This window comes from Equus caballus, chromosome 3 (genome assembly GCF_041296265.1).
Source record: "Equus caballus isolate H_3958 breed thoroughbred chromosome 3, TB-T2T, whole genome shotgun sequence".
Taxonomy (NCBI): domain Eukaryota; kingdom Metazoa; phylum Chordata; class Mammalia; order Perissodactyla; family Equidae; genus Equus; species Equus caballus.
This window is the reverse complement of record NC_091686.1, coordinates 60,045,881-60,073,602: the sequence shown is the minus strand read 5'-3', so window position 1 is coordinate 60,073,602 and position 27,722 is coordinate 60,045,881. Positions and strand designations below refer to the sequence as shown.

The window sequence follows — 27,722 nt, the reverse complement described above, 5'->3', positions numbered from 1 at the left end:
TAATCGCTGTCTGCGCAGTCTGCGATAGGCGTCTAACTGTTCTATGCTGACACTACCCTTCCTCACTCATTGGAGTCTCCCTCTCTTGGTATTGTTTTATCTCATCCCTTTATTGAGAAGAATATGTTAGTGTCAAATCCAAATTCATGAATTCCAAGAGCTTTCCGTTAATTGATTTGTGCATTTCTAACTGCTCTGAATTCTCTTTTTGAACCACATATACTTAAAACCACTGTTTATGTGATAAATTGACTTGCTCTCATGTTTTTGTGTAAAATCAATAATAGTTATTGTTTATTGAGGCCTACAATGGTCCTGGCATTGTAGTAGGGAATTTACATAAATTAGCTTATTGTATCCTCAAAATAACTCTGTATTATTATCCACATTTTACAAATGAGGAGATGACGGATTGTAGAGGTTAAGTGACAGCTAACAAGTGAGGGAGCCGGGATTCGAACCCTGGTCAGTCTTAATTCCAAAGCCCATGCTCTGTCCACTATGCCTTCCTTTTTGCATGAATAACTTCCCTGTCCCCTCCATTAAACCACGTTGCTGCTGTTTCAAAGAACTACTCAAAACTCACTTCCATAAAGCCTTCGCCAATTACCACCTTTCTCTAGTTAATTTCAGAAATTTTTAGCATCATGTTACGATTTCTGTAGAGATGCAAAAAAAATCCTGTTTACATTGTCTTGTGGACTATACATTTGAAAAAGCTCAAAGATTATGACCTTTTTTTTTTATAACTAACTCTCCACATCAACCAGGTGAGTGCTTTGCTTTCAGTGGTATTTTTATAGATAAGCGTCTGTGTGATAATTTCTAAAATAACCCTAGTTTTATATTTCTATCATAGGTTCTTCAAGGGGTACACCTTAAAGGTAAAGCAAGACAGAAAATCCTAAAACAGCCACTTCCTGATAATTCTCAAGAGGTTGCTACTGAGGACCACAACTACAGTTTAAAGAGGCCTTTGACAGTGGGTGCAGAGAAACTGGCTGAGGTGCAACAGATGCTACAGATGTCCAAAAAAAGACTTGTTTCTGTAAAAAACTACAGGATGATCAAGAAGAGAAAGGGCTTACGATTAATTGATGCCCTTGTAGAAGAGAAACTACTTTCTGAAGAAACAGAATGTCTGCTACGAGCACAGTTTTCAGGTTTGTTCCCCAATGACCTGTAATAGTTACAAAATAGCTCAATTTTTCTGAATATTTCTAAGTATTTACTCTGCTATTGCCTATGAAAATGTGCTTTTAGCTGACAAGTGAAAAGTCTCAGTGTCAGCAAGAAGAATGAAAAGTAATTGCCAAAATCCTTTTATGATTTTATAATTTTAAAAGTAATATATTCATTATAGAAAAAGCAAAGAAATATATAAATGATGAAAATAACACACAATCCTACTACCCAGAGATAAGATCATGTGGTATATACCATGTACTGTACTTTTTGTTTTTTATAATAGCACCCATTTTACTGCAAATTCTTGATAAACAATTGTAACTGCTACATAATTGATCACTAAAGTCTTTTCGCAGTGGAGTTGAATTAGATAATTTGCAAAATCCCTTTGAGCTTGAAAATTGGGTCTCCAAATCTTTTTCTAAAATATTCTATAGAGTATATATATATATTTCATTGAAAGACTACTTAGTCTTCCTTGTGAACCAGGATATTTGAAAAGGGGCAAAATAAGAATTGCCAACTTACTCTTTGATGAAAGGAGCAGAGATTTTGGATTTACATTCTGGTGAAAAGAATTAGGTCCTGTTTCTAGAAAAGAGTAGGTATCTCCAAAGGAGAAGAATATTTTGTTTTTCCACGACGGGCATAGAGGTGGTAAATAGGAGTCCCCACCAGGAACAGAGGATATTTTTTTCTCTCAATGGTAGGCAGTCTGTTCAATCTGAATAACACCCTATTCCCAGAAATGTTGCTTGTGTCTAATTGTCATCCTCAGATAAATGGTAACCAGGGAACAAAATAAAACAAATGAATGTCCTCATAATCCAGAGACTTAATTTTGTCCAGTTATTTCATTTTCTTTCCTATGTCTCTAAAAATCTCCACTCAGGCTGCCAGTAAATAGTGGTTCAAGTAGAAACTTTCTTCTTCCCTCTTTCTGATGAAATGATTCAAGGTGAACAAGATAAATTGGTCAAGAGGCCCTAAGATTGGATATTGACCTCTGAGCAAACTCAGTTAAAATGTGATTGTATTTATATTTGAATTTTGATGCCCAGTGAATTTTATATCCGAATGCTATAATCTGTACCTGAAAATATTACTGTACACATTCTTCATCACAGAGAATAAATAAATTTGTTTTCACAGATTTTAAGTGGGAGTTGTATAACTGGAGAGAAACAGCTGAGTACTCCACAGAAATGAAACAATTTGCGTGTACACTCTACTTGTGCAGTAGCAAAGTCTATGATTATGTAAGGAAGATTCTTAAGCTCCCTCATTCTTCCATCCTCAGAACGTAAGTGAGTTACTTTTTAGATGTTAAATAAAACAAATATTTTGTTCTTTTATTGCATTTTATACATTAAGGCCATTAGTATTCATCTTATTTAATTGTCCATTTTCTCTTTTTTAAAAACTTCTACCTTGTATTTGCATATTATCACAACAGTGATATTTTCACCAAAAAAAATGAAGATGTATAGTCTGATAAATTTTTTTCATCTTCTAGATGGTGGAGACACTCTGGATGATGAAATTAAAATCTTGAAATATTTGAATTTCTAGTACACTTCATTAGTTTTAGTATCTGACTATCCTAGAAAATCTAGAAGAGTTATAGATTGATACCATTGGGTTGAGGCAAAGCACAAAAATCTGCGTTTTCCGGAAGCACTGTAGTTGATGCCAATGCAGGTTGTTCAGGGACCAGTTTTCTTTTTCACTTATTTTGTTGAGGTCATAATGGTTTATAACATGTACTTTCAGGCAAATATTATTTATCAGTTTCTGTATAGACTGCATTGTGCTGTCTACCAATAGTGTAATTTTTATCCATCGCCATTTATATGTGACCCTTTCACCCACTGCCTAACCCCTTCCCCTCTTTAACCACTAATCTCTTCTCTTTATCCATGTGTCTGTTTATCTTCCACATATGAGTGAAATCATGCAGTGTTTGTCTTTCTCTGTCTGGCTTATTTCACTTAACATAATACCCTTAAGGGCCATCCATGTTATTGCAAGTGGGACGATTTTGTCTTTTTTTATGGCCGAGTAGTATTTCATTGTACATATATACACACATCACATCTTCTTTATCCAATCATCAGTCAGTGGGCACTTGGGTTGCTTCCACGTCTTAGCTATTGTGAATAGTGCTGCAGTGAACATAGGGGTGCGTAAGTCTCTTTGAATTGTTGATTTCGAGTTCTTTGGATAAATACCCAGTAGTGGGATAGCTGAATCATGTCATATTTCTATTTTTAATTTTTTGAGAAATTTCCATACTGTTTTCCATAATGGCTGCACCAGTTTGCAATCCCTCCAGCAGTGCATAAAGCTTTCCTTTTCTCTACATCCTCTCCAACATTTGTTGTTTTTTGTCTTGGTAATTATAGCCATTCTGATGGATGTAAGATGTTATCTTATTGTAGCTTTGATTTGCATTTCCCAGATAATTAGTGATGTTGAACATCTTTTCATGTGCCTATTGGCCATCTGTATATCTTCTTTGGAGAAATGGCAGTTCATATCCTCTACCCATTTTTTGATCAGGTTGTTTGTTTTGTTCTTGTTGAGATGCATGAGTTCTTTATATATTTTGGAGATTAACACCTTCTCGGATATGTGGTATGCAAATATTTTCTCCCAGTTGGTTGTATTTTCGTTTTGTTCATGGTTTCCTTTGCCTTGCAGAAGCTCTTTAGTCTGATGTAGTCTCATTTGTTTATTTTTTCTTTTGTTTCCCATGCCTGAGTAAAGATGGTATTTGAAAAGATGCTTGCAAGACTCATGTCAAAGAGTGTACTGCCTATATTTTCTTCTAAGACTTTTATGGTTTCAGGTCTTACCTTCAAGTCTTTAATTCATTTTGAGTTAATTTTTGTGTATGGTGTAAGATAACGGTCTACTTTCATTCTTTGGCATATGACTGTCCAGTTTTCCCAACACCATTTATTGAAAAGACTTTCCTTTTTACATCATGTGTTCTTAGCTCCTTTGGCGAAGATTAGCAATTTGTACATTTGTGGTTTTATTTCTTGCTTTCAATTCTGTTCCATTGATCTGTGTGCCTGTTTTTGTGTGAGTACCATTCTGTTTTGATTACTATAGCTTTGTAGTATATTTTGAAGTCAAGGATTGTGATGGCTCCAGCTTTGTTCTTTTTTCTCAGGAGTGCGTTAGCTATTTAGGGTCTTTTGTTGTTTCGTATAAATTTTAGGCTTCTTTGTTCTATTTCCATGAAGAATGTCATTGAGATTGGGATTGCTTTGAATCTGGAGATTGCTTTGGGTAGTATAGACATTTTAACTATGTTTATTCTTCCAATCCGTGAGGATGGAATATCTTTCCATTTCTTTATGTCATTTTTGATTTCTTTCAACAATGTTTTATAGTTTTCATTGTATAGGTCTTTCACCTCCTTGGTTAAATTTATTCCTAGATATTTTATTCTTTCTGTTGCGAGTCTAAATGGGATTGTATTCTTGAGTTCTCTTTCTGTTAGTTCAAAATGAGAGAACAGAAATGCAACTGTACTTTGTATGTTTATTTTGTACCCTGCAACTTTGCTGTAGTTGTTGGTTATTTCTAATAGTTTTCCAATGGATTTTTTAGGGTTTTCTATGTATAGGATCGTGTCATCTGCAAACAGCAAGTTTTACTTCTTCCTTTCCAATTTGGATACCTTTTATTTCTTTTTCTTGCCTAATTACTCTGGCCAAAACCTCCAGTACTATGTTGAATAGGAGTGGTGAGAGTGGGCACCCTTGTCTTATTCCTTTTCTCAGAGGGATGGCTCTCAGTTTTTCACTGTTGAATATGATGTTGGCTTTGGATTTGTCATATATGGCCTTTATTATGTTGAAGTACTTTCCTTCTATACCCATTTTATTGAGAGTTTTTATCATAAATGGATTTGGATCTTGTCAAATGCTTTCTCTGCATCTATCCAGATGATTACGTGATTTTTATTCTTCATTTTGTTAGTGTAGTGTAACACATTGATTGATTTGCAGATGTTGAACCAACCCTGCCTCCCTGATATAATTCCCACTTGGTCATAGTGTATGATCCTTTTAATGTGTTGCTGTATTTGGTTTGCCAATATTTTGTTGAGCATTTTTGCCTCTATGCTCACCAGCAATATTGGCCTATAATTTTCCTTCTTCCTGGTGTCCTTGTCTGGTTTTGGCATCAGAATGACATTGGCCTCATAGAATGAGTTAGAAAGCGTTCTGTCTTCTTCAATGTTTTGGAATAGTTTGAGAAGGATAGGTAGGTATTAAATCTTCTTTGAATGTGTAGTAGAATTCTCCAGAGAAGCCATCTGGTCCTGGACTTTTCTTTTGGGGATGTTTTTGCTTACTCTTTCAGTCTCTTGTGATTGATCTATTCAGGTTCTCTATTTCTTTTTGATTCACTTTTGGGAGGATGTATGAGTCTGAGAATTGATCTATTTCTTCTAGGTTATCCAATTTGTTGGAATATAGTTTTTCATAGTATTCTCTTATAATCCTGACTATTTTTGTGCTATCCATTGTAATTTCTCCTCTTTTATTATTTGAGCCTTATCTCTTTTTTCCTCAGTGAGTCTAGCTAAGAGTTTGTCAATTTTGTTTATCTTCTCAAAGAACCAGCTCTTGGTTTCGTTGATCCTTTCTACTGTTCTTTTGGTCTGTATTTCATTTATTTATGCTCTAATTTTTATTGTTTCCCTCCTTCTGCTGACTTTGGGCTTTGTTTGTTCTTCTTTTTTCTAATTCTGTTAGGTGTAGTTTAATATTACTTATTTGAGATTTTTCTTGTTTGTTGAGGTAGGCCTGTATTGATCTATTTCTATTGAGTCTATTGATGAATTTCTCTCTTAGAACCACTTTTGCTGCATCCTGTAAGAGGTAGTATGGCGTATTTACATTTTCATTTATCCCCAGATTTTTTTTTTAAAGATTTTATTTTTCCTTTTTCTCCCCAAAGCCCCCCAGTACATAGTTGTATATTTTTAGTTATGGGTCCTTCTAGTCGTGGCATGTGGGATGCCACCTCAGCATGACTTGATGAGCAGTGCCATGTCCACGCCCAGGATCTGAACTGGTGAAGCCCTGGGCCGCCAAAACAGAGTGTGTGAACCTTACTACTTGGTCACAGGGCCAGCCCCACAGTTTTTTGTTTTGTTTTGTTTTGTTTTGTTTTGAGGAAGATTGGCCCTCAGCTAACATATGTTACCAATCTTCCTCTTTTTTTTGAGAAAGAATGTCCCTGAGCTAATATCTCTGCCAGTTCCTCTATTTTTGTATGTAGGATGCCACCACAGCATGGCTTGAGGAGCAGTGTGTAGGTTCGCACCCAGGATCTGAACCCATGAACCCTGGGCCGCCGAAGTAGAGTGCACAAACTTAACCACTACACCACCAATCTGGCCCTTTGAGATATTTTTTTATTTCTCCTTTGATTTCTTCAGTAATCCAGTGGTTGTTTACTCTCCACATATTTGTGACTTTTCTAGCTTTTTTCTTGTAGTTGATTTCTAGTTTCATAACATTGTGCTCACAAAAGCTGCTTGATACAATTGCAATCTTCTTAAATTTATTGAGGCTTGCCTTGTTTCCCAGCATATGGTCTATCCTTGAGAATGTTCCATGTGCACTTGAAAAGAAAGCATATTCTGCTCTTTTTAGATGGAGTGTTCTATACATATCTGTTAAGTCCATCTGGTCTTGTTTTTCATTTAAGTCCACTATTTCCATATTGATTTTCTGTCTGGGTGATCTGTCCATTAATGTAAGTGGGGTGTTGAGGTCCTCCACGATTATTCTGTTGCTGTTAATTTCTCCTTTTAGGTCTGTTAATAATTGTTTTATATACTTTGGTGCTCCTGTGTTAGGTGCATATATTTTCTTTTCTTTTTTTTTTTTTGAGGAAGATTAGCCCTGAGCTAACTACTGCCAGTCCTCCTCTTTTTGCCGAGGAAGACTGGCCCTGAGCTGACATCCGTGCCCATCTTCCTCTACTTTATATGTGGGACACCTACCATAGCATGGCGTGCCAAGTGGTGCCATGTCTGCACCCAGGATCTGAACCGGCGAACCCCAGGCTGCCGAGAAGCAGAACATGCGCACTTAACTGCTGTGCCACCGGGCCAGCCCCTAGGTGCATATATTTTCATAAGTGTTATGTCCCTTAGTGGAATGTCCCTTTTATCATTATGTACTTCCCCTCTTTGTGTCTCATTGCCTTTTTTGTCTGCGCTAAGTCTGGCAACACCTGCTTTCTTTTGTTTGCCATTAGCTTGGAGTATCATGTTCCATCCTTTCACTCTGAGCCTGTGTTTGTCTTTAGAGCTGGGATGTGTTTCCTGGAGACAGCATAGTGTTGCGTCTTGATTTTTAATCCATCCTGCCACTCTGTGTCTTTTGATTGGAGAATTCAATCCATTTACATTTAGAGTGATTATTGATATATGAGGGCTTAATACTACCGATTTATCACTTGTTTTCTGGTTGTTCTATATTTCCATTGTTTCTTTTCCATTGTATTTCTGACTGCCATTTCAGTTTGGTGATTTTCTGTAATGTTTTTTTCTTTATTTATGAAATGTGTCTCTGCTTTGATCTTTTGTTTAGTGGTTACCATGAGGTTTGTATAAGAGGTCTAGCATTGGGACTGGCCCATGGCATAATGGTTAAGATTGGTATGCTCTGCTTTGGTGGCCCAGGTTAATGGATTTGGATCCTTGGCGTGGACCTATACCACTCATTAGTCATGCTGTGGCAGTGACCCACATATAAAATGTGGAGGAAGGGGGCCAACCTAGTGGCATAGTGGGTAAGTTTGTGCCCTCTGCTTCGGCAGCCTGGGGTTCCTGGGTTCGGATCCCAGCACAGACCTACACACCACTCATCAAGCCATGCTGTGGTGGCATCCCACATATAAAATATAGGAAGATTGGCACAGATGTTAGCTTAGGGCTAATCTTCCTCAAGGCAGTAGAGGAGATTGGCAACAGATGTTAGCTCACAAGTAACCTCAGCAAAAAGAAAAAGATCATGTGGATGAGAGTCTGTTTTCTGATAGCCTCTTATCTCTATTAGCCTGAGCAGGTTCTTTCCCTTTCCTCCTCCCATTCTAAGTTAGTTATTATTGTCACAAATTATTCTGTTTTGTGTTGTGAGGTTGTGACTAGATTGAAGTGTTTATAGTTATGTTTGATGCTTTCCTTCCATTTATCTTTTATGTTATAATTAAGTGTTTGCTAACCTGTTCTGATAGAGAGCTGCCATTTTCTGATTTTGTCTATTTATCTCCTTGCTGAAGGCTTGGCAAACCTTTGCCTTTTTGTTTCAGGTATGAGGGCATCCTTAATCATTTCTTGTAAGGGAGGTCTAGTGATGATGAACTCTCTCAGCTTTTTTTATCTGAGAAAGCTTTTATTTCTCCATTGTATTTGAAGGATAGTTTTGCTGGATAGAATATTCTTGGCTGAAAGTTTCTGTCTTTCAGTATTTTGAATATATCTTTCCAATCTCTCCTAGCCTGTAAGGTCTCCTCTGAGAACTCTGCTGAAAGCCTGATAGGGGTTCCCTTGTAGATTACTCTCTTCTGCCTTGCTGCCCTTAGTATTTTTTCTTTGTCATTGATTTTTGCCAGTTTTATTATTATATGCCTTGGAGAAGGTATTTTTGCATTGGTGTAATTAGAAGTTTTATTAGCATCATATACTTTTAAGTCCAGTTCCTTCACCAACTTTGGGAAGTTCTCAGCTGTTATTTCTTTGAACAAACTCTCTGCTCCTTTCTCCCTCTGGGATAAATATAATCCTTATGTTGCATTTCCCAGTTGAGTTGATTATTTCTCATAGAATTTCTTCATTTTTTTTTAAGTCCTAGTTTTCTCTCCTACTCTATCTGAAATATTTCTATATTTCTGTCCTCTAAATCACTAACTCTGTCGTCCATAATATCAGCTCTGTTTTTCTTTTCATTTCTAAATTGTTTTTTATCTCATTCATGTGTTCTTTATCTTCAGAATTTATTGTTGTTTTTGTTTTTTTTAGAGTTTCAGTCTCTTTGGTGAAGTAGTCCTTATGCTCATTAATTTTATTTCTGAGCTCATTGAACTGTCTTTCTGAGTTTTCTTGTAACTTGTTGAGTTTCTTTATGACAACTATTTTGAATTCTCTGACATTTAGATTGTAAATTTCTGTGACTTCCAGGTTGGTTTCTGGAGACTTGTCATTTTCCTCCTGCTCTGAAGTGTTACTCTCATTTTCCATGGTGTTTGATGAACTGATCCTTTGCCAGGTCGTGGTAGTAGTATCAGGTCGCTGCCTCTTGGAGGGTGGGCAAGAGCTGTGTTTTCTGAGCCTGCCACGTCTGGTGGAAGTTGTCTCAGTAGCGCTCATCTACTTTTGCCTGCTGGCTGCAGCTGCTTGGCATGTCACACACACACATGCAGGTGCTCTGCTGTGGAACCACTGCCTAGGCCAGGCAACAGCTGATCTGGTGCAGTAGGCAGGAAGGGAGGGGCGCTTTCTTTTTCATGTACAGGCCCGCTTTGTGTACATGGCAGTTATCTGGGCTGCTCTGCTTGGTGGAGGCACCCACCTGGTGGCTAATCCAAGCCACTCAGTGTGGAGCATTCCTGCACTCTGGCTGCAACTCCAAAAGCATTTGTGCACAGTCCTGCCAGCCCCACACCTCCTTTTAAAGTCATGTGCAGCTACTCTGTGAAGACCTGTGACCTAGATCACTGCCACTGGGGAGGGGGAGGGGATCCACTCACCTTCTTCCACTGCTTCCCAGGGATCCATACCCCCACCTTGAGATGTATGGCTGCGTGGATCTTTCAGATGTGCTGTTGTGCTTTGTAAGGAATCTTCTGTTGGTTAACACATGTCCGTTTGGTTGTAACTTAGCAAGGAGAGACTAAGGAACAACTCATTCCTCCATGATGTTGACATCACAGCTTGGCAGTTTTACTGTTTTTTATCTCTGGTTTTACATACTGCTTTTCATTTTTATTTATTTATTTGCTTAAACAACAGAAATTTATTGTGTCACAGTTCTGGAGGCTGGAAGTCCAAAATCAAGGTTAGTTCCTTTGAGGGTTCTGAGGAAATGGTCTGTTCCATGCCTCACTCCTTGGCTTGTAAATGGTGGTTCTCCTTCCAGTGTCTCTTTACATCATCTTCCATTATGCATGTGTGTTTCTGTGTCCAAATTTCCTCTTTTTATGACAACAGTCATGGAGGATTAGGATTCACCCTAATGACCTCATTTTAACTTGATTACCTCTGTAAAGCCCTATCTCCAAATAAGGTCACATTCGGTGGTATTGAGGATTAGGACTGTAATGTATCTTTTTTGATGGACAAAATTAAACCCATACAAGTCACTTTCCTGCTGCATAAGCCTCCCAGTTACCATCACACTAAAGGCCAACTCCTCTCTGTGGCTTACTGCTTCCTGTGATGTGGCTTCTGCTGGGCTCTCCAGCTCATCCCTTGCCTCCTTCCCTGCCCTCTTGTATTCCCTGCTCCAGTTGTAAGGCATTCCTTGCTTCTTCTCACCTTAGGGACTTACTATCCCTTCTGTCTGAAATGCCCGTTCTCCCTGTCTGTCTGTCAGTCCTGGTGATTAGTCCTCACTCTTCAGGCTCAAATTAGTAGCACGTTGTTTCAGAAGCCTGGCCTGCTGTTCTTCCACCAGTTCTGGATTAGGTGTCCCTCTCAGACACACAATACAGAACTGAATCTTAGTATACTTAACAGTGTCTTCCCCACTGAACTGTGAGCTGCCCAACATGAGGTCTGCATCTACTTCTTTGTTATAGCACCACCCCCTGCTGTGGTGCCTGGAACACAGTGGTCCCTTGATAAATATTTGTGAATGAGAGAATGCCTGAGTGGTGGACCTCAAGTCGCTGTAGAAAGAGCAGCACTCCATTTAATTCACTGTGGATGGGGCAGAGACGAGCCAGGAATGGCAGGAGCCTTCTCTCCTAGAGGGTAACTCTTGGTTTCTTATTGCCTCAACTTTAAAATAGACTCATAGGGGCTCGCTAAGCTGAAGAAACTCTTAGAGATCAAGTACTCCAACTCCCTCATTTAAAAAAAGCGAAATTGAGGCCTGGTGGGAGGAAGGACCTCAATTATCATGACATTGTTTTTTTCCATTTTGTGGGAAACATCTTTTTTTTGTTTAAATTGAGATGTAGTTGACATATAACATTATATTAGTTTCAGGTGTGCAACAAAATTTTTTTTTGTATATATTGCAATATGATCACCACAATAAATCTAGTTAACATCCATCACACACACAGTTATAATTCCCTTTTTCTTGTGATTAGAACTTTTAAGATCAACTCTCTTGCAACTTTCAAATATGCAATATGGTATTGTTAAGTATAGTCACTGTACTGCACATTACATCCCCTTTTTAAAAAAATGAATGAGAATTTTCCTCCACACACGCTATTAAAATAATACTACTAATGAAAAATTTAGAAATGAGAGAAAAGGAAGGAAAATTCATTAATTGTTCCTCTACGTTATGTGTAAATAATTTTTATTAATATTTATGGAACTTCCTTCCAGTCTTTTTTCTGTGCTTAGATTTACTAGTTTTTTACATAGTCATGATCTTTACTAGCTGGATAATATCAGGTAGTCATACCCTACTTCACTTGGACATTCTCCAACTATTACACATTTCTATTGTTTCTATTTTTAGTTGTAACTGCTATTTCATATATTGAGAGGAAGATTTGTCATAGGCTTATTTGCTCTGATGTGACTTAACCATTTAGACTAGATATTATACTTAGTTATAAATGTCTACTTTCTGCTAAGAGACATTTTTGTAGACAGTTATTTCCTCCTACACCTGTTTTAGTCAAGTTTTCTCCTCTGCACTGGTTTTAAAGCATTACTTACTTGTTTTACACTGTGGTTTATGAGACATTTCATATGACTTCTCATCTGTTTCTTTTTTTTCATGGTTTTCTTCATTTCCTATAGTTCTGCATCAACTCCTGGATTAAATCTTCCCTGACACTTCCAGCTCACACTGATCTTTTCTCTCTTTGTGTCATTTTGCATCTTGTAACCTTTGCTATGACATTATCTATTTAGATATACAATCTTAGTACTCAAAAAGTTGTTTCTTTGGGTACTTCATCTGAAACTAAGGTACCTGTTTACTGTGATAGTAATACATGCTTGTTATAAAACATTCAAACAATATGTAAGTATATAAATACCGAAAGTGAGAAATATTTATACTTCGGTTCCCCTAATCTCACAAAATAACCACTGTTAGCAGTTAGATATATATTTTCCCAGACTTAAAAAAAAAAATCTATTTATCAACAAAATTTTGTTTTAATGGCCATCTGTTATTCCAATATATTGTAAGTACCTGGATTTTATCCTAAAAAGTCCTAACCGTCAAAGATATTTGTATTTGATTACATTTCCATTAATTTTCCCATTTAAAATGTTATATTTATTTTTAGTACATCTCTGCTTAAGTTTGGATCTCTACATTATTATATTTAATATTCACTTATTCAATAAATATTTATTGATCAGGAGTAGCCAGTGAGGCAGGAGGAAAACCAGGAGACTATGAGGCTTGGAAGCCAAGTGTAGAAAGTATTTCAAGGAGATATTAGTTCACTATGTCAGATGCTGCTGGGAGATCAAGAAAGATGAGGACATTGGACTTTTGCAAGATGGAGGTCATTGACAAACTTGACAGAAGCAGTTGCAGTGCAGTAGTGGAGAAGTAAGCCTGGCTGAAGTGGGATTAAGAGAGACTGGAAGGCAAGGAAGTAGAGACAGTGATTATGGACTCGTTCAAGGAGTTTTGCTCTGAAGAGAGCAGAAAAATAGGTGTGAATGTAGACGGGAACATAGATGGAGGGGGCGGTGTTTGTTGCGATGGCAGATGTCCCAGCATGTTTGCATGCTCATGGGAATGATGTAGTAGAGAGCAGAAAATTGCTGATGCACAAGAGAAAGGATAATTTCAGGAGGTTATCATCTAGCACCGCTGTGGAGAGAGGTCTGGCCTTAATTAAGAGCAGGGACAGTTCATTCATTGAAACAGGAAGAAAGGCAGAGATACAGATTCCATAGGTTAACAGATTTGGGGATAGGAAAATGAGTTTTTATGTGATTCCTTCTGTTTTCTCAGTGATATAAAGTTAAGGGCTGAGAGGTAGGGAAGGAGAGTCATTAGCAGTTTGGGGAGAAAGGAGAAAATGTGAATATTTTTTTTTTCCCTCCAGGATGATGGAGGGACACAGACAATGACAGAGCCATTGGCATGATGGCTTTTAAGCACTGTATTCTTCCCAGGCAGTTTCAAGCCACCCAGCTGACTCCATATAATCATTCCCTTAACTAAGCTGTTCTTTAATTTAAAATATCATGTTGATGAGAATGTATATTATATAATTAATTTCTTATGAAAGTTGAGTCCATTTATTCCAATACATGCATACATAAATTCTTCTCTGCATCCTACTCCTAGGAATTGCATAAATGACATAAATATGTATATGGACCTATGTCGTGGTGCTGTTTATATTGTCTAAAAAATGGAAATGACCCAAATGTCTTTCAATTCAGATTGGTTAAATTATTTATGGTTTAACAATACTGTGGTATACTATGTATTTAAAATGTTGTAGGTCTCCAGCTGGCCTGTTGGTGTAGTGGTTAAGTTCATGTGCTCTGCTTTGGCGGCCCAGGGTTCACAGGTTTGGATCCCAGGCGCAGACCTACCCACCACTCATCAAGCCATGCTGCGGTGGCATCCCACATAAAATTGAGGATGATTGGCACAGATTTAGCTCAGCAACAATCTTCCTCAAGTGAAAAAAGGAAGATTAGCAACAGATGTTAGCTCAGGGCCAATCTTTCTCCCACACACACACAAAATATTTGTAGGTCAATAGTTAGGGACGTGTAAAAATAAGTCTTTAACATTACTATTAAGTAAAAAAGCCAGATTCAGTATAATTTTTGAAAATTATATCTAGGTATATATACATAAAGATATCTGGAAGAATATCCCTAGATATTCACAGTGATTTTTACTTCCTTTTTTGAACTTTTCTGTATTGTTTCACTTAAAAAAAAAGAATGTGTTGTTTTTTTACAATCAGAAAAAAATTTTTTTCATTTTGAAGTGGTAAAAGGTTTAAGACAGAAATCAATCACTTCCCTACAGTTCTAACTCACAGACTTGGTTTGGGTATTTCTATTGTCAGTTACAAAAACTTTAAAAAATAAACCAACAGGTCTACATATTTTTCTCCCTGATGTTCAAGACATCATTCTAGTAGCTCTGGACATTAAGATACGATTTAGATTTCCATTTAAAAATCAAGCTCACCAGAACATAAGTTTTTCTAACCTTTTTATAATAAAATGTTTACATCTTAGAGGTGTTAAGTAACTTCATTACATGCTTAATGCATGTGCAATACAGTTAGCATCTTTGGTGTTCACTTGAGAATCCTAATGTAAAAGAATAAATTTTAAACAATTAATTAAAATTTGGTAACACATTTGCAAAGAGTTTTCAACATACTCGTGGGCCGTAGCACCCTGGTGGAGAGCCACTATACTGTTTTCTCATTTTCTTACTATTTTGTCCTATATTAAAATATAAACTGATTAATACTTTTGTCTCCTAAATAGATTATAAGCTACTTATAGTCACAATTTGTCTTTTGCATGCTGTAATTGCAAACCCATTAGTGAATCTTGAAATCAATTTAGTGGGTGATAGTTGGCATTAAATTATATATGGTAATGCACTGCATAACGACGTTTTGGTCAAGGATGGACTGCATGTATGACAGTGGTCCCATAAGGTTGGTACCATATAGCCTAAGTGTGTAGTAGGCTTGTACCATCTGGGTTTGTGTAAGTACACTCTGTGATGTTTGCATGATGACGAAATCGCCTAATGATGTGATTCTCAGAATGTATCCCCATCAGGGGATACATGACTGTATATACACATATGTGTGTGTGTGTGTATGTGTATACATATAAAAGTGTGTGGCATGTATTAAGGGTAAATTCTGTTTATGAAACTTCTAGGTGCAGCAAAATATTTGGATAGCCCTGTCCTGAAATACTTAGGGAAGTACATTAAAAATCTTAATTAAATAGGTCACTTGTCCAGGAAGAAACCTTGGTAGTGTAGAATATAGCCCCTAAATCAGAATTTTAACCCCTAAAAAGTCATTTGAGTTACAAAAGTAAACTTCAGTTATGATGAACACCTCAGTCTCTACCTCAAAATCCTAAATTCAGTCTTGTTTTAGACAATTATTAAACTTGGCCGTTTCCTTTCCTGATCTACAACAATTAGAGTTAGAACTGAGTGAAGAGGATTCTGCAGAGAGACACTAACAGTAATAGGAAAGAACAGTCAGCAGTCCGGGAAGGGCAGGGGTACTATGAGGGAGCACCTAAGGTAGGAGTGTAGGCACTGTGTATAGGGGCAAACAGACACAGACGCATGAATTGACCCTAGGGCAGGATTTTGAGGCCGGAAGGGGCAGTGAGGAAGGCACCTACCAGGACAGCGGGGGTGCTGGGTTTCACATTTCTGCATAACTAGCAGCACAGTAAGGGCAAAGTGGTTAACTTCTCCCTCTCTCCCAGTTTCCTAATCTATAAAATGAGGTGGATGTACCAGATCTTCTCAAAGTTTCCTTGCCCTTCAACAGTTTTCTCCTTTCATTGAATTTACAGGTAAGACTGGTTTATGATCTAAATTATAAACACAGCAACTAGACGAGACTGGGTAATCGATTTGTATACTTTTTAAAGAAGTAAATGAGAAATTAAAAATTATTTTGTGGTATGTTCATACCTTAATATACTATGTGTTTCTAAGTCTCTCTATTGTCTTACTATTTTATGGTTACTATGTGAATATATGCTTGAAAATGTAGAATTTAGCTACTTATATTTGGGCTTTATTTCTATGGGGATTTGACACTACTTTAGTACCATTGAAGGCATTTTCTCTTTTTTATTTTGTCTTTTGAATTTTATATATTTCATTTTTTATATTTTTTAGATGGTTATCCAAATGCAAACCCAGTCCAGGTTTCAACAGCAACGTTTTTTCTTTTCTTCAACAAAGAGTAGAGAATGGAGACCAGCTCTATCAATATTGTTCACTGATAATAAAAGGTATATCTCTCAAACAACAACTTCAGTGGGACCCCAGCAGTCACCATTTGCAAGGGTTTATGGACTTTGGTCTCGGCAAACTTGATGCTGATGAAACGCCACTCGCCTCAGAAACCATTTTGTTAATGGCAGTGGGTATTTCTGGTCATTGGAGAACACCTCTTGGTTATTTTTTTGTAAACAAGGCCTCTGGATATTTGCAAGCTCAGCTGCTTCGTCTGACTATTGGCAAACTGAGTGACATAGGGATCACAGTTCTGGCTGTTACGTCTGATGTTACAGCCCATAGTGTTCAGATGGCAAAAGCATTGGGGATACTTATTGATGGAGACAATATGAAGTGTACGTTTCAGCATCCTTCATCTTCTAGTCAACAGATTGCATACTTCTTTGATTCTTGCCACTTGCTCAGATTAATAAGAAATGCCTTTCAGAATTTTCAAAGCATTCAGTTTATTAATGGCACGGCACATTGGCAGCACCTTGTGGAGTTAGTAGCACTAGAAGAACAGGAATTATCAAATATGGAAAGAATCCCAGGAAAACTTGCAAATTTGAAAAACCATGTACTGAAAATGAATTGTGCCGCCCAACTCTTCAGTGAGAGCGTGGCCAGTGCGTTAGAATGCCTGCTGTCGTTAGGCCTGCCTCGTTTTCAAAACTGTATTGGTACCATCCATTTTGTACGCTTAGTTAACAATCTGTTTGACATTTTTAATAGTAGGAACTGTTATGGAAAGGGACTTAAAGGTCCTCTTTGGCCCGAAACTTATAGTAAAATTAATCACGTGTTAATTGAAGCCAAGACTATTTTTGTTACATTATCTGACACTAGCAATAATCAAATAATTAAAGGTAAGCGGAAACTAGGATTCCTGGGATTTTTGCTTAATGCTGAGAGCTTACAATGGCTCTACCAAAATTATGTTTTCCCAAAGGTCATGCCTTTTCCATATCTTCTGACTTACAAATTCAGTCAAGATCACTTGGAGTTATTTCTAAAGATGCTCAGAAAGCTATTAGTGACCAGTTCTCACCCTACCTGCATGGCATTCCAGAAAGCTTACCATAATTTGGAAACCAGATACAGACCGCAAGATGAAGTTTTTCTAAGAGAAGTAAGCATCCTTGACATTTCACTTGCTCAAAGGACAGACTTGGCCCTTTGGACCATTCAGCATCAGTATGGTGTCAGCGTTACAAAGACTCCTTTTCACAAAGAGGATATTTGCCAAGACTGGTCTGATTGTTCGCTAAGTGAGGCACTCGTAGACCTGTCAGAGCATAGGCGAAATCTCACCTGTTGTGCTGGTTATGTTGCAAATAAGTTATCGGCTCTTTTAACGTGCGAGGACTGCATCAGTGCCCTGTATGCGTCGGATCTCCGAGCTTCTAAAATTGGGTCACTCTTGTGTATTAAAAAGAAGAATGGTTTGCATTTCCCTTCAGAAAGTCTATGTCGAGTCATAAATATTTGTGAGCGAGTTGTAAGAACCCACTCAAGAATGTCAGTTTGTGAATTACTTCCTAAACAGAAGGAATTGTATCTTCAACAGAAAATATTCTGTGAGCTTTCTGGGCATATTTATCTTTTTGTAGATTTAGATGAGCATCTCTTTGATGGAGAAGTGTGTGCCATCAATCACTTTATCAAGTTACTAAAGGATATAATAGTCTGTTTCTTAAAGATCAGAGCTAAAGATGTAGCTCAGTATCCTTTGAAACACCATTCAGAAAGAACTGAAATGAAAACTTTTTTAAGAAAACACTGGTCATCTTTACAGGATTACAGAATTTCACGTTTTGCTAATACCAGTAAATTCAGGCATTTGCTAAGTAATGACGGCTATCCATTCAAATGAGGGACCTAAAATATATTAAAATTTTTATTTTATTAATAATTGGTCAACATTTATTTTAAAGTTCAACTTACCATATTTTATAAATTGACTATTCTGCACAGTGGACAAGTTTGCAGTTCTGACTTACAAGAATTTCTAATAATGCATTTTATAAAATCTGCTCATACTCTGGTGTGCCCTGCAGCATTTCAGAGTTACCCAAAATGGAGAAAGCAGTAAGTCAGTAGGAGCAGACTAGCCAACAGGTGCTGCCTTTGAATTTAGTACTGTAAGACTGAGTAATGTGACCCGACATAACTTTTAATTGTTCAGTCTGCTTTAAAAACGAGAGAATAATGACAACTAAGAGTCACCAAAACCTTGACTCCTTTTATAAACAGACTACATTCCCTAAAAGAGCTTTGGTTTACAGCTCATAAGAATGTTGACAGGGCCTGCCCGGTGGCGCAGCAGTTGAGTTCACACACTCCACTTGAGTGGCAAAGGTTTTACTGGTTCAGATCCCAGGCACGGACCTACTTACTGCTTGTCGAGCCGTGCTGTGGGAGGCGTCCCACATATAAAATAGAGGAGGATGGGCATGGATGTTAGCTCGGGGCCAGTCTTCCTCAGCAAAAAGAAAAAAGAGGAAGATTGGCAGCAGATGTTATCTCAGAGCTAATCTTCCTTAAAAAAAAAAAGAATGTTGACAGAACACCTAAAAAACCTTGAATATAGTTTTTGCTTACATATGAAAATTAAGATGGGTTTGAAAATTAGGTTAAAATAAAAGATCACATACCACAAAAATCCCTTTACCCAGGTACCCTAAAATACTAATACTTAGGCTTTAGCAGGCAGAAGGTAAACACATGAGCCATGAGATGGTTCCTTGTGCTGCAACCAAGCTGGGGAATGTAATCTGGCAAGTATGTCGGTGGTATCATTTTCACAATCCATTGTCCCTGGACTTCAAAATATTACTTTTGAATAATAGAGTGGATGTTTACTTGATTCTTATTGGAAGAGCCCAATGCTCATCAGAGAATGAGAAGCCTTTATTTCAACTTCTGAAGTCTACTTGTGTTTAAGGCTAAAATAATGAAACATTTTCAGTGTTGAATGAAAATGGAATTTCATAGCACATAATAAATTGGAAAAAGATGGTCGATTGAGACAACGGGTATGAAAGTGTTTGTCTTAATTATGAATTGTTTCAGGAATTTAGGAGAAGCTTAAATATCCTGAAGATGGAAACATACTAAGGACAGTTTTCCCCATTCTCTCACACCAAGATTTGAAAAGATAAACAGAAAAACATATAGGTATATGTATTTTCACAAATAGGAGTATATTACTGGATAAAGAAGCAACAGGTACATTATCACCTGTGTATGTGCAACATCTCTTTTTGTCATTGAGTGAGTGTTCACAAAATACAGTTAATCTTAATGTGAAAACTTAAAATTGCAAGAGTTTAATGACTAGGTAAAAGTTGAGGTTGATTAATTGAAATTGCCCTAAATAGTATATTTTGATGTATTTGTTTGTTCTACCTCAAACAAAGGCTTAAGTTTTGAAATGTAACCAGAATTGTACTACAGTTTATACAAGAGCTTTTGCTGAGAAATCTGAATATTGTGGGTTTAGTTTTGTTTGCAATAGAATGAGTTTAGATGCACCAAGATAAATCTTATTTAAAGGAAGCCTCTTTGTGAATCACCACCTTTAACTTTTGCTTATATAAATCCAAGTTTTGTGCCTGATTTTATTTAGAACTGGGTTCCTATCTGTAGTATCTTACGCTCTTTACTGTTACATTTGACTAATGTACTAATATATTCTGTATGGTAAGAAATTAGTGTTTTGCGTTATTTTAAGTACTGGATAAATTGGACAAACATTGAAGATAAGAAAATTTCTGTTGCTATCTTTAGGACAGTTAATTGCCCTTGCCCTAGTCAAAGGGTTCCAAGTCTGATATCAGATTTACTTGATATATGCTTTACAGTGAAATGTTTTGTTTTGTTTTGTTTTGTTTGAGGAAGATTAGCCCTGAGCTAACATCTGCTGCCAATCCTCCTCTTTTTGCTGAGGAAGACTGGCCCTGAGCTAACATCCATGCCCATCTTCCTCTACTTTATATGTGGGACACCTGCCACAGCATGGCTTGACAAGTGGTGCCGTGTCCACACCCAGGATCTGAACCAGTGAACCCCAGGCCACCAAAGCAGAACATGCGCACTTAACTGCTGCACCACCGGGCCAGCCCCTACAGTGAAATTTTTTAAATACTCACCTTATTTGATTAGGGTAGTTTAGTTTATAATTTCTACTCAACACCTTTGTCCTTTTCTTCGGAGAAAACAAACATTGCCTTCAGAAATTTATCCTTCCTACTTTTCAACAAATATTACTGGAACAACTGGATATCCACATGCAAAAGTATTAACTCTAAGTAGATGAAAGACCTAAATGTAAGAAATAAAACTATAAAACTCTGAGAAGAAAATAGAGTAAATCTTTGAGACTTGGATTAGGTGATAGTTTCTTAGTTATAACACCAAAAGCACAAGCAATGAAAAATAAATTGGACTTCACCAAAATTAAAAATTTGTGCTTCAAAGGACACTATCAAGAAAGTGAAAAGACAACCCACAGGATGAGAAAATTTTTGCAAATCATAGATCTGATAAGGACTTGTATTTAGAATATACAAAGAATTCCTTTAAGTCAGTAATAAAGGACAAATAACCCAATTTTAAAAATAAGTAAAGAATATGAATAGACATTCTTCAAAGAAGATATACAAATAGCCTATAAACATGAAAATATGCTCAACATCATTAGCCATCTGGGAAATGCAAATCAAAATCACAATGAGGTATCACTTCACACCCACTAGGATGGCTATAATAAAAAAGGTAGATAATAACAAGTGTTGGCAAGAACGTGGAGAAATTGGAGCCCTCATACCCCATTGGTGGGGATGCAGATGCTTTGGAAAAAAACAGTGGCAGTTCTTCAAAAGATTAAATGTAGAGTTACCAAATGACCCAGCAGTTCTGCTGACAGACATGTATGCCCAAGAGAAATGAAAACATGACCACGTAAAAACTTGTACACAAATTTCATAGCAGCATTCTAATAGCTAAAAAGTGAAAAAGCCTAAATGTCCAACTGATGAATGTATAAATAAAAAATGTGCTGTATCCATACAATGGGTTGTATAGTAAGTGTTTTACTTTGTAACAAACAGCCAGGACTTTTTGGGAAGTGACTCTATCACTCTGTGTTCCAACCAGAAATGTAAGAAAGTTCCAGTTGCTCTACTTCCTTCCAGGTCCTTGGTATTTGTTTTGAATTAGCCATTCTGATAGGTATGCAGTGATATTTCACTGTAGCTTTTATTTCCATTTTCTTAATGGCTATGATGCTGAGCATTTTCGTAGGCTTATTTGCTATCCACATAATCCTCTTTGGTGAAATGTCTGTTCAAGTCTTTTGCCCACATTTTGGAAGATTGGTTGTTTTCAGATTGAGCATTAGTTATATGTTCTGGATATAAGTGCATTATCAGATGTGTTTTGCAAATATTTTCTCCTAGTTTGTGGCTTTTCATTTTCTTGTGTTTTGAAGAGCAGACATTATTAATTTTAATAAGTCCAATTTATCAATTTTTCTCTTTTGGGGATCATACCTATTTTCCTATCTAAGAAATCTTTACCTAACCCAAGGCTACAGGGATTTTTCTTCTTATGTTTTCTTACAGGTAGTTTGTAGTTTTGGGTTTTGCATTTAGGTTATGACCCATTTTCACTTAATGTTCGTGTGTGGTATAAGTTGAGGTTGATATTTTTACATATGGATATCCCAGCACTGTTTGTTAAAAAGACTATTCTTTCTCCAGTGAAACTTCACCTTTGAACCTTTGTAAAAAAAATTGATCACATATATCTGAGTCTATTTCTGAGCTCTCTATTCTGTTCCATTGATCCATGGGTCTTTCACCAGTACCACCTTATCTTCATCAGCTTTGTATGTCTTGAAGTCAAGTGGGAGTCCTCCAACTTTCTTTTTTCAAAAATGTTTGGCGATTCTAGTTGTACCTTTCTTTATAAATTGTATAATCGGCCTGTTGCCTTTGACAGCTATTCCTGCTGGGATTTGACTGGAGTGATGTTGAACCTGTGGATCAATTCAGGGAGAAATGACATCTTAATATCGAACGTTCCAATCCATGAACGTGCTGTATCCCTTTTTTAAGGTCGTCTTTTTTTCTTTTATCAGTGTTTTCTACATTTCACATACAGATCTTGTAGATATTTTTATCACATTTCATGTTTTGTGGTGCTACCATCAATGGTCATTCTAAAATTTGTTTCTAAATATTCATTGCTACCATGCAGAAATACACTTTTGTATACTGACCTTGCTAAACTCTCTAGCAGCTTTTTAAGATCCTTTGACTTCTATATACACAATCAAATCGTTCTCAAATAGATGTTTTTGTCTTATTTATTCATTTCCAATCAGTGGCCTTTCCCTTCGCACCCTATGGTACAGTGACCTCCAACATAATGTTGAGGAGTTCCTTGTTCCCAGTCTTAGGGGGAAAACATTCCGTCTTCACCACTTATGTTAGCTGTAGGCTTTTTGGTAAATACTTTTTATCAGGTTGAGTATCCCTTCTATTCCTAGTTTGCTGAAGAAATTTTTTTTTTAAATCGTAATTTTTTCTGTACCTTTTTTTTGAAAAATAATTTTGAGATATTGACGTACTGTAATCACACTTTTAAAGCATACAATTCAGTTTTTAGTATATTCAAAAGATTGTTTTCTGCAACTTTTGAAATGACCATATAATTTTTCTTCTTTTGTATTTTGATAGTGACTTATATTGATTTTTTTGAATGTTGCATCAAACTTTTATTCCTGGGATAAACCCAACCTGATCATGATGTATTCTTTTTATGAATTGCCAGATTTCATTTGCTAATATAATAAATTACAGAGTTATAGTCAAGTCTGTGGCCTTATAATAAACGTTATCCTGAATGTACTTATTTTCTTATCGCTTTTGAGTAAAAACTAAAAATGCCTTAAATGCTTTCATAAATCTTACTATTTAAAAGCTAATTTTTAATTTAGAAAAGTCTTTATATCTTTCATTTTATAAAATCACTTGGATCATGATCAAGACATTTGGTTTTTAGATACTGACAAACCGTGCATTAAAGAAACCCTAACAAGGAAAAATAAAGCCCTAAGTAATTTACATATTAGAAAATAACTCCAGCAGTAAAGGCTTTCTAGCTGATTTGCTTCCCTCTCCTTTGGGCTGCTGTTCCAGAATTCCTATAAGAACCCTTAAGGGAAGAATCTGATCACAGGTAGGGCGGGAGGTCCTGGTTTGAAGCTGAGTTTACATAACAAGTACTCATTTTCTTAGCTATCTGTGTTACAGAACAATAAAAATAGAAAACTTTTCTAAAGGTACTTTTATTCACATTTTACATAAGACTGAGAAAATGTCAGCTGTCCTTTTGAAAGGAGGAAGTGAAAGCAGGCGTCTCTCCCCAGTTCCTGCTCCCCTGCTTTTATTACCTGTCACGTTAAGCTTGTTTCCCGGAGTCCAGAGATAAGGCCTGCAGGTTGCTGTTAGTTCTTGAGAGAAAAGGAAAGCAAGACAGGTGCTCCCCATAAGACCATCGAACATTACAAGACAGGAAAGAGGAGATGGGGTTTCTGCCCTTAAACAGTGGAAAAAAGAGAAGACATATTCCTGTTTCAAAGCAATGTGTTGTTGATAATTGAGCAAAATGCTAGATTAATTTTTAGTTGTGTGCTTTCAAAAGTAATGTCAAATTTACTCAAAATGAGATTTTAAAAGGTTTCTTGCATGTTAAATAGCTAAAAGTGGTGGTATTAAAGAAAAAATGCAAAACCTTTTTTTACAGAATAGTATAAATGTTTATTTTCTGTATGATTTACTTTGCTGTCCTGTTTTTACAATATAGAAAAGTGTATTCTTTGAATAGCTCTAGTAAATATAAATTTATTCTTTCTACTTTGGGATGTAAATAGAGCTAAAAAATTATATACCCATCCCTCCCCAAATAGTCTTTTAAAATTGTTGAATTAATGTGGATATTAATCTTGTTCAGCAATCTGATGCAAACACCTAAATACAAAAAGTTGTTTAGTAAGGACTACACAGGAAGGAAAAGGCTTAATACTTTAGATAGCTTCTTGAAAATCAGAAAAACTAGTAGCATTTGATTGCACCTTCAAATTTTTACAAGCAAAACATTCTCAAGCAATGCCATCGTACATAATCTACAATTGTAATCCAAATTTCACAAACATTTTCTGCACACTGTATATAAATACACATCACAAAGGTGCAATTAGAATTAAACACAAAGTATGTACAAAATGAACAAAGTTTAGGTTTAGACCAAAAAGGTACTGTAATCCTTTGAAAAATAACTTGATTAGATATTATTTTATCCTCTTACACTAATTTACATTTATACAAATTTTAATTAAACATACTAGATTGAGGTGCTAAAGAATGTTTGCACTATCTACATTTAAAGTTACTGCACTATAATTTTATAAATCCAAATTTCAAAAGGAAGATACTTTAATGAATAACGGAATCTTCTTTTGGATTACTGAATTTCTATTGCCTATATCTTACGTGTTCATATGAACATATATACACACTTAATACATACAACTATCGATTCCTTGTAGGAAATGTAATAATCATATACTAATAATTACTGAGGATTAAGGTACCTAACAAAATGCCTGAATTCCAACATGGTTTTTTCTTGTCATAAAATCCAGAGTCCTATTATAACAGGCTCTTAAATTCATAAAGCTTTTGAATTTTGAATTACTGAAAATGATTTAGGTTATTTTAATAATTATATGAAAACATAGCTTCAGCTTACCAAATCACTGGCTAAAAATAATGCCATATTAAGCTTCTCTTATAAAAAGAAATCTCACTACAATTTTGAAAGCTTTGTTAAGAGGCCCATTTCAGTAAATCAAGTAAAAGTCATATACTGGTTTGAAACCTCTTAGTTCAAAAGCATATAAAGAGAACTGTTTGTACAGACGAAAAGTCCTTCCCTAAATTCATCTCTTAGAGCTTCAATATTCTTTATTTCTCTACCCAAGCCAAATTTTATACCTGATAATTATGTAAGGTTCTATATTATCACTACAGAATAATAATATGTTTACTTCTATTCATATGCACCTTTCGTTTTAACAGTACCCAGTAATCACTTTGACAATTTATTATCATTTCAAATACATACCATCTCCTTGAAAGAAAATGGAAACATCCCAGGGCATTTCTCAGTCACTCCTTATTATGGAAACACATTGCCCATCCTTTAAGAATTACCTACTGTCTCATAATACTTTGTTTTTTTAAAAAAACAAAACTTTTTTATTTTAAAAGTGTGCCTATGGATTACTTCCCCTTCTGACATTCCCAAAGTGACAACAGGATATTATACCAGAATCTGCCCTAAAAAGTTGATTTCTCTTAAAAGATAGTACTTTTCTAAACACAAAATGCTATTTGAATGTTTCATAAGAATTTGTTTATGTAGACATTCTGTCTGCTTATATTCTAGGTCTCGTACCAAAGAATGACTGGGTAATACCAATGCTGCTTTGGCTTTTTCCTACTGGAACAAAGTCATACAACGCCATACCTTATAAATATAGTAATTTATAAATGTTCTTTGTCACTAGAATCAGAAGGATAGAACATCTAATTCTTAAGAAACCCAAGCAAATTTAAAATCTACATAATACAATAAAGAAAAATTCAATTTAGAAGGGGCATAAGCAGATTTAACTAAGAATTAAAATGTACTAACTTCCTCATTTAAAATTTCTTCTTTTTCAATATTATAATTGCAGGTCTCACAGGACTGAATTAACAATACAATAATTGTTAAACTATCTTCCAGAAAATCAAGTGTCCTTGCACCTTCAATCTTCTGTACAGTTCCATTTATCAGTCTTTTGTGCAAGAGTTAGCAATTCATGGCACAAGGGTCACTTTTTGCTTTTCCTGCAGAGTTGATGACACTCATCAGACATCGTCCGAATTCCTCAAGGATCATCCGTTCAGCCGCTGCCTTTGATTTCCCCTTCTTGTCTGCCTGCTCTGCCTGGGCAAGAAGGCAATTACACGTGGCTTCAGCTACTTCTTTAGTTACAAATGTAAATGGCAATCTGAAAGGATTTTTGAGAAAGAAAGAAAGAGAGATGATGATGGTGTTGAATTACAACAAAAGCGGACAACATTCTTTCACCTGGGAGTCCCTGCCGACACTGTCATGATTCACCAGCACGCGGAGCGCCAGTGTGTGCCATGCGCACAAGCACACCCTAAAGAGCTTTAAAAAGATAGACCTGTTTTATTACTGAGCTTATTTTAAAAATATTGTTCAGAAAATGTAACATTTTATATAAAATATACGTCTTACTACCTAGACACAGTTATCTGGTTAACTAAAAGGTGTCATTCTACATGTTGACCGACTGTTTCTATAACAAAAGTCCTCCCAATTCATGAAGGTACAGCCCATGAGTGCAGTCTTTGCTTTACATTTATATTGCTATTTCTTCACTGCCTAGGACAGTGCCTGACACACACAGACACTCCGTGAATATTCAGTGAATGAATAACATGGGCATTGAGAGCACTATCTCCCGGATAACACTGAAAATAAAGCACTTTCCCACAGTCCCATATATTGTTTGTAAAAAACAAGCACACCAAAATGTTGCGTTATTCCATGGCAACAAACAAAACAATGGGGAAACCCAACACTGTTGTATACATGGAGTTTCATTCATTCATAAAGACCTGAACTACTGAATATTAAATTAGAGCACTCCATCCTGAGGCTTGGTATTGTAGCCAAGTTAAATCTTAAAGTCATCAAGAGACAAAATCAGGCAACCTAATCTAACCACTAACTCAATAACCTGTTAGTAAGCGGTCACTGATAGAAGGAAACTGCAAAATAAAATACATGAAGTCGGAAATTCAAGCCCACTATGACAAGAGAGGTTGACTGAGGATTCAGGCTGCTAGACAGTTGTATAGAAATCTTTCAAATACAAAAATGCACTTTAAATTAAAAAAATTATAATATTGTAATACTACAATAATGTTAATATTGCAATAATTATAATATTGGAATACTACAATAATGTTAATATTGCAATAGTATAATTAGTAATACTGTATTTGGAAACTATAGAAAAGTAAAAGAAAGGAAAAAAATTTAAATTTTTGCTCCTCAAAGAAAAGCTTATTAACATGCTTGTATAACATTATTTATAGTTTTTTTACAGTTTTGATTACAATGTATAATTTTGTATTCTTTTATACTTCATAATATCATGAA

The 27,722-nt window shown here is 36.1% G+C and overlaps 2 protein-coding genes across 14 annotated transcripts in view; one reads left to right on the top strand and one right to left on the bottom strand.

Moving 5' to 3' along the window:
* THAP9 (THAP domain containing 9) overlaps positions 1–26,488 on the top strand; it is a 31,650-nt gene extending 5,162 nt beyond the window's left edge. For 3 of the 6 annotated variants that reach the window (XM_001915481.6, XM_023637832.2, XM_023637833.2), the window contains 3 exons: positions 860–1,163; positions 2,341–2,491; positions 16,308–19,444. In XM_001915481.6, coding sequence (XP_001915516.1) covers positions 860–1,163; positions 2,341–2,491; positions 16,308–18,285 — 2,433 coding nt within the window. In that variant the 3' untranslated portion in view covers positions 18,286–19,444. Of the gene's footprint in view, positions 1–859; positions 1,164–2,340; positions 2,496–15,886; positions 15,977–16,307; positions 19,445–26,380 lie in introns of those variants that run through there. The other 3 variants (XR_011437508.1, XM_070263602.1, XM_070263603.1) reach the window with 3 other exon arrangements.
* LIN54 (lin-54 DREAM MuvB core complex component) overlaps positions 24,214–27,722 on the bottom strand; it is a 64,876-nt gene continuing 61,367 nt past the window's right edge. For all 8 annotated transcript variants that reach the window (XM_070263604.1, XM_023637840.2, XM_005608674.4 and 5 more), the window contains exon 13: positions 24,214–26,538. In XM_070263604.1, the coding sequence (XP_070119705.1) occupies positions 26,337–26,538 (202 nt within the window). In that variant the 3' untranslated portion in view covers positions 24,214–26,336. The remainder of the gene's footprint in view (positions 26,539–27,722) is intronic.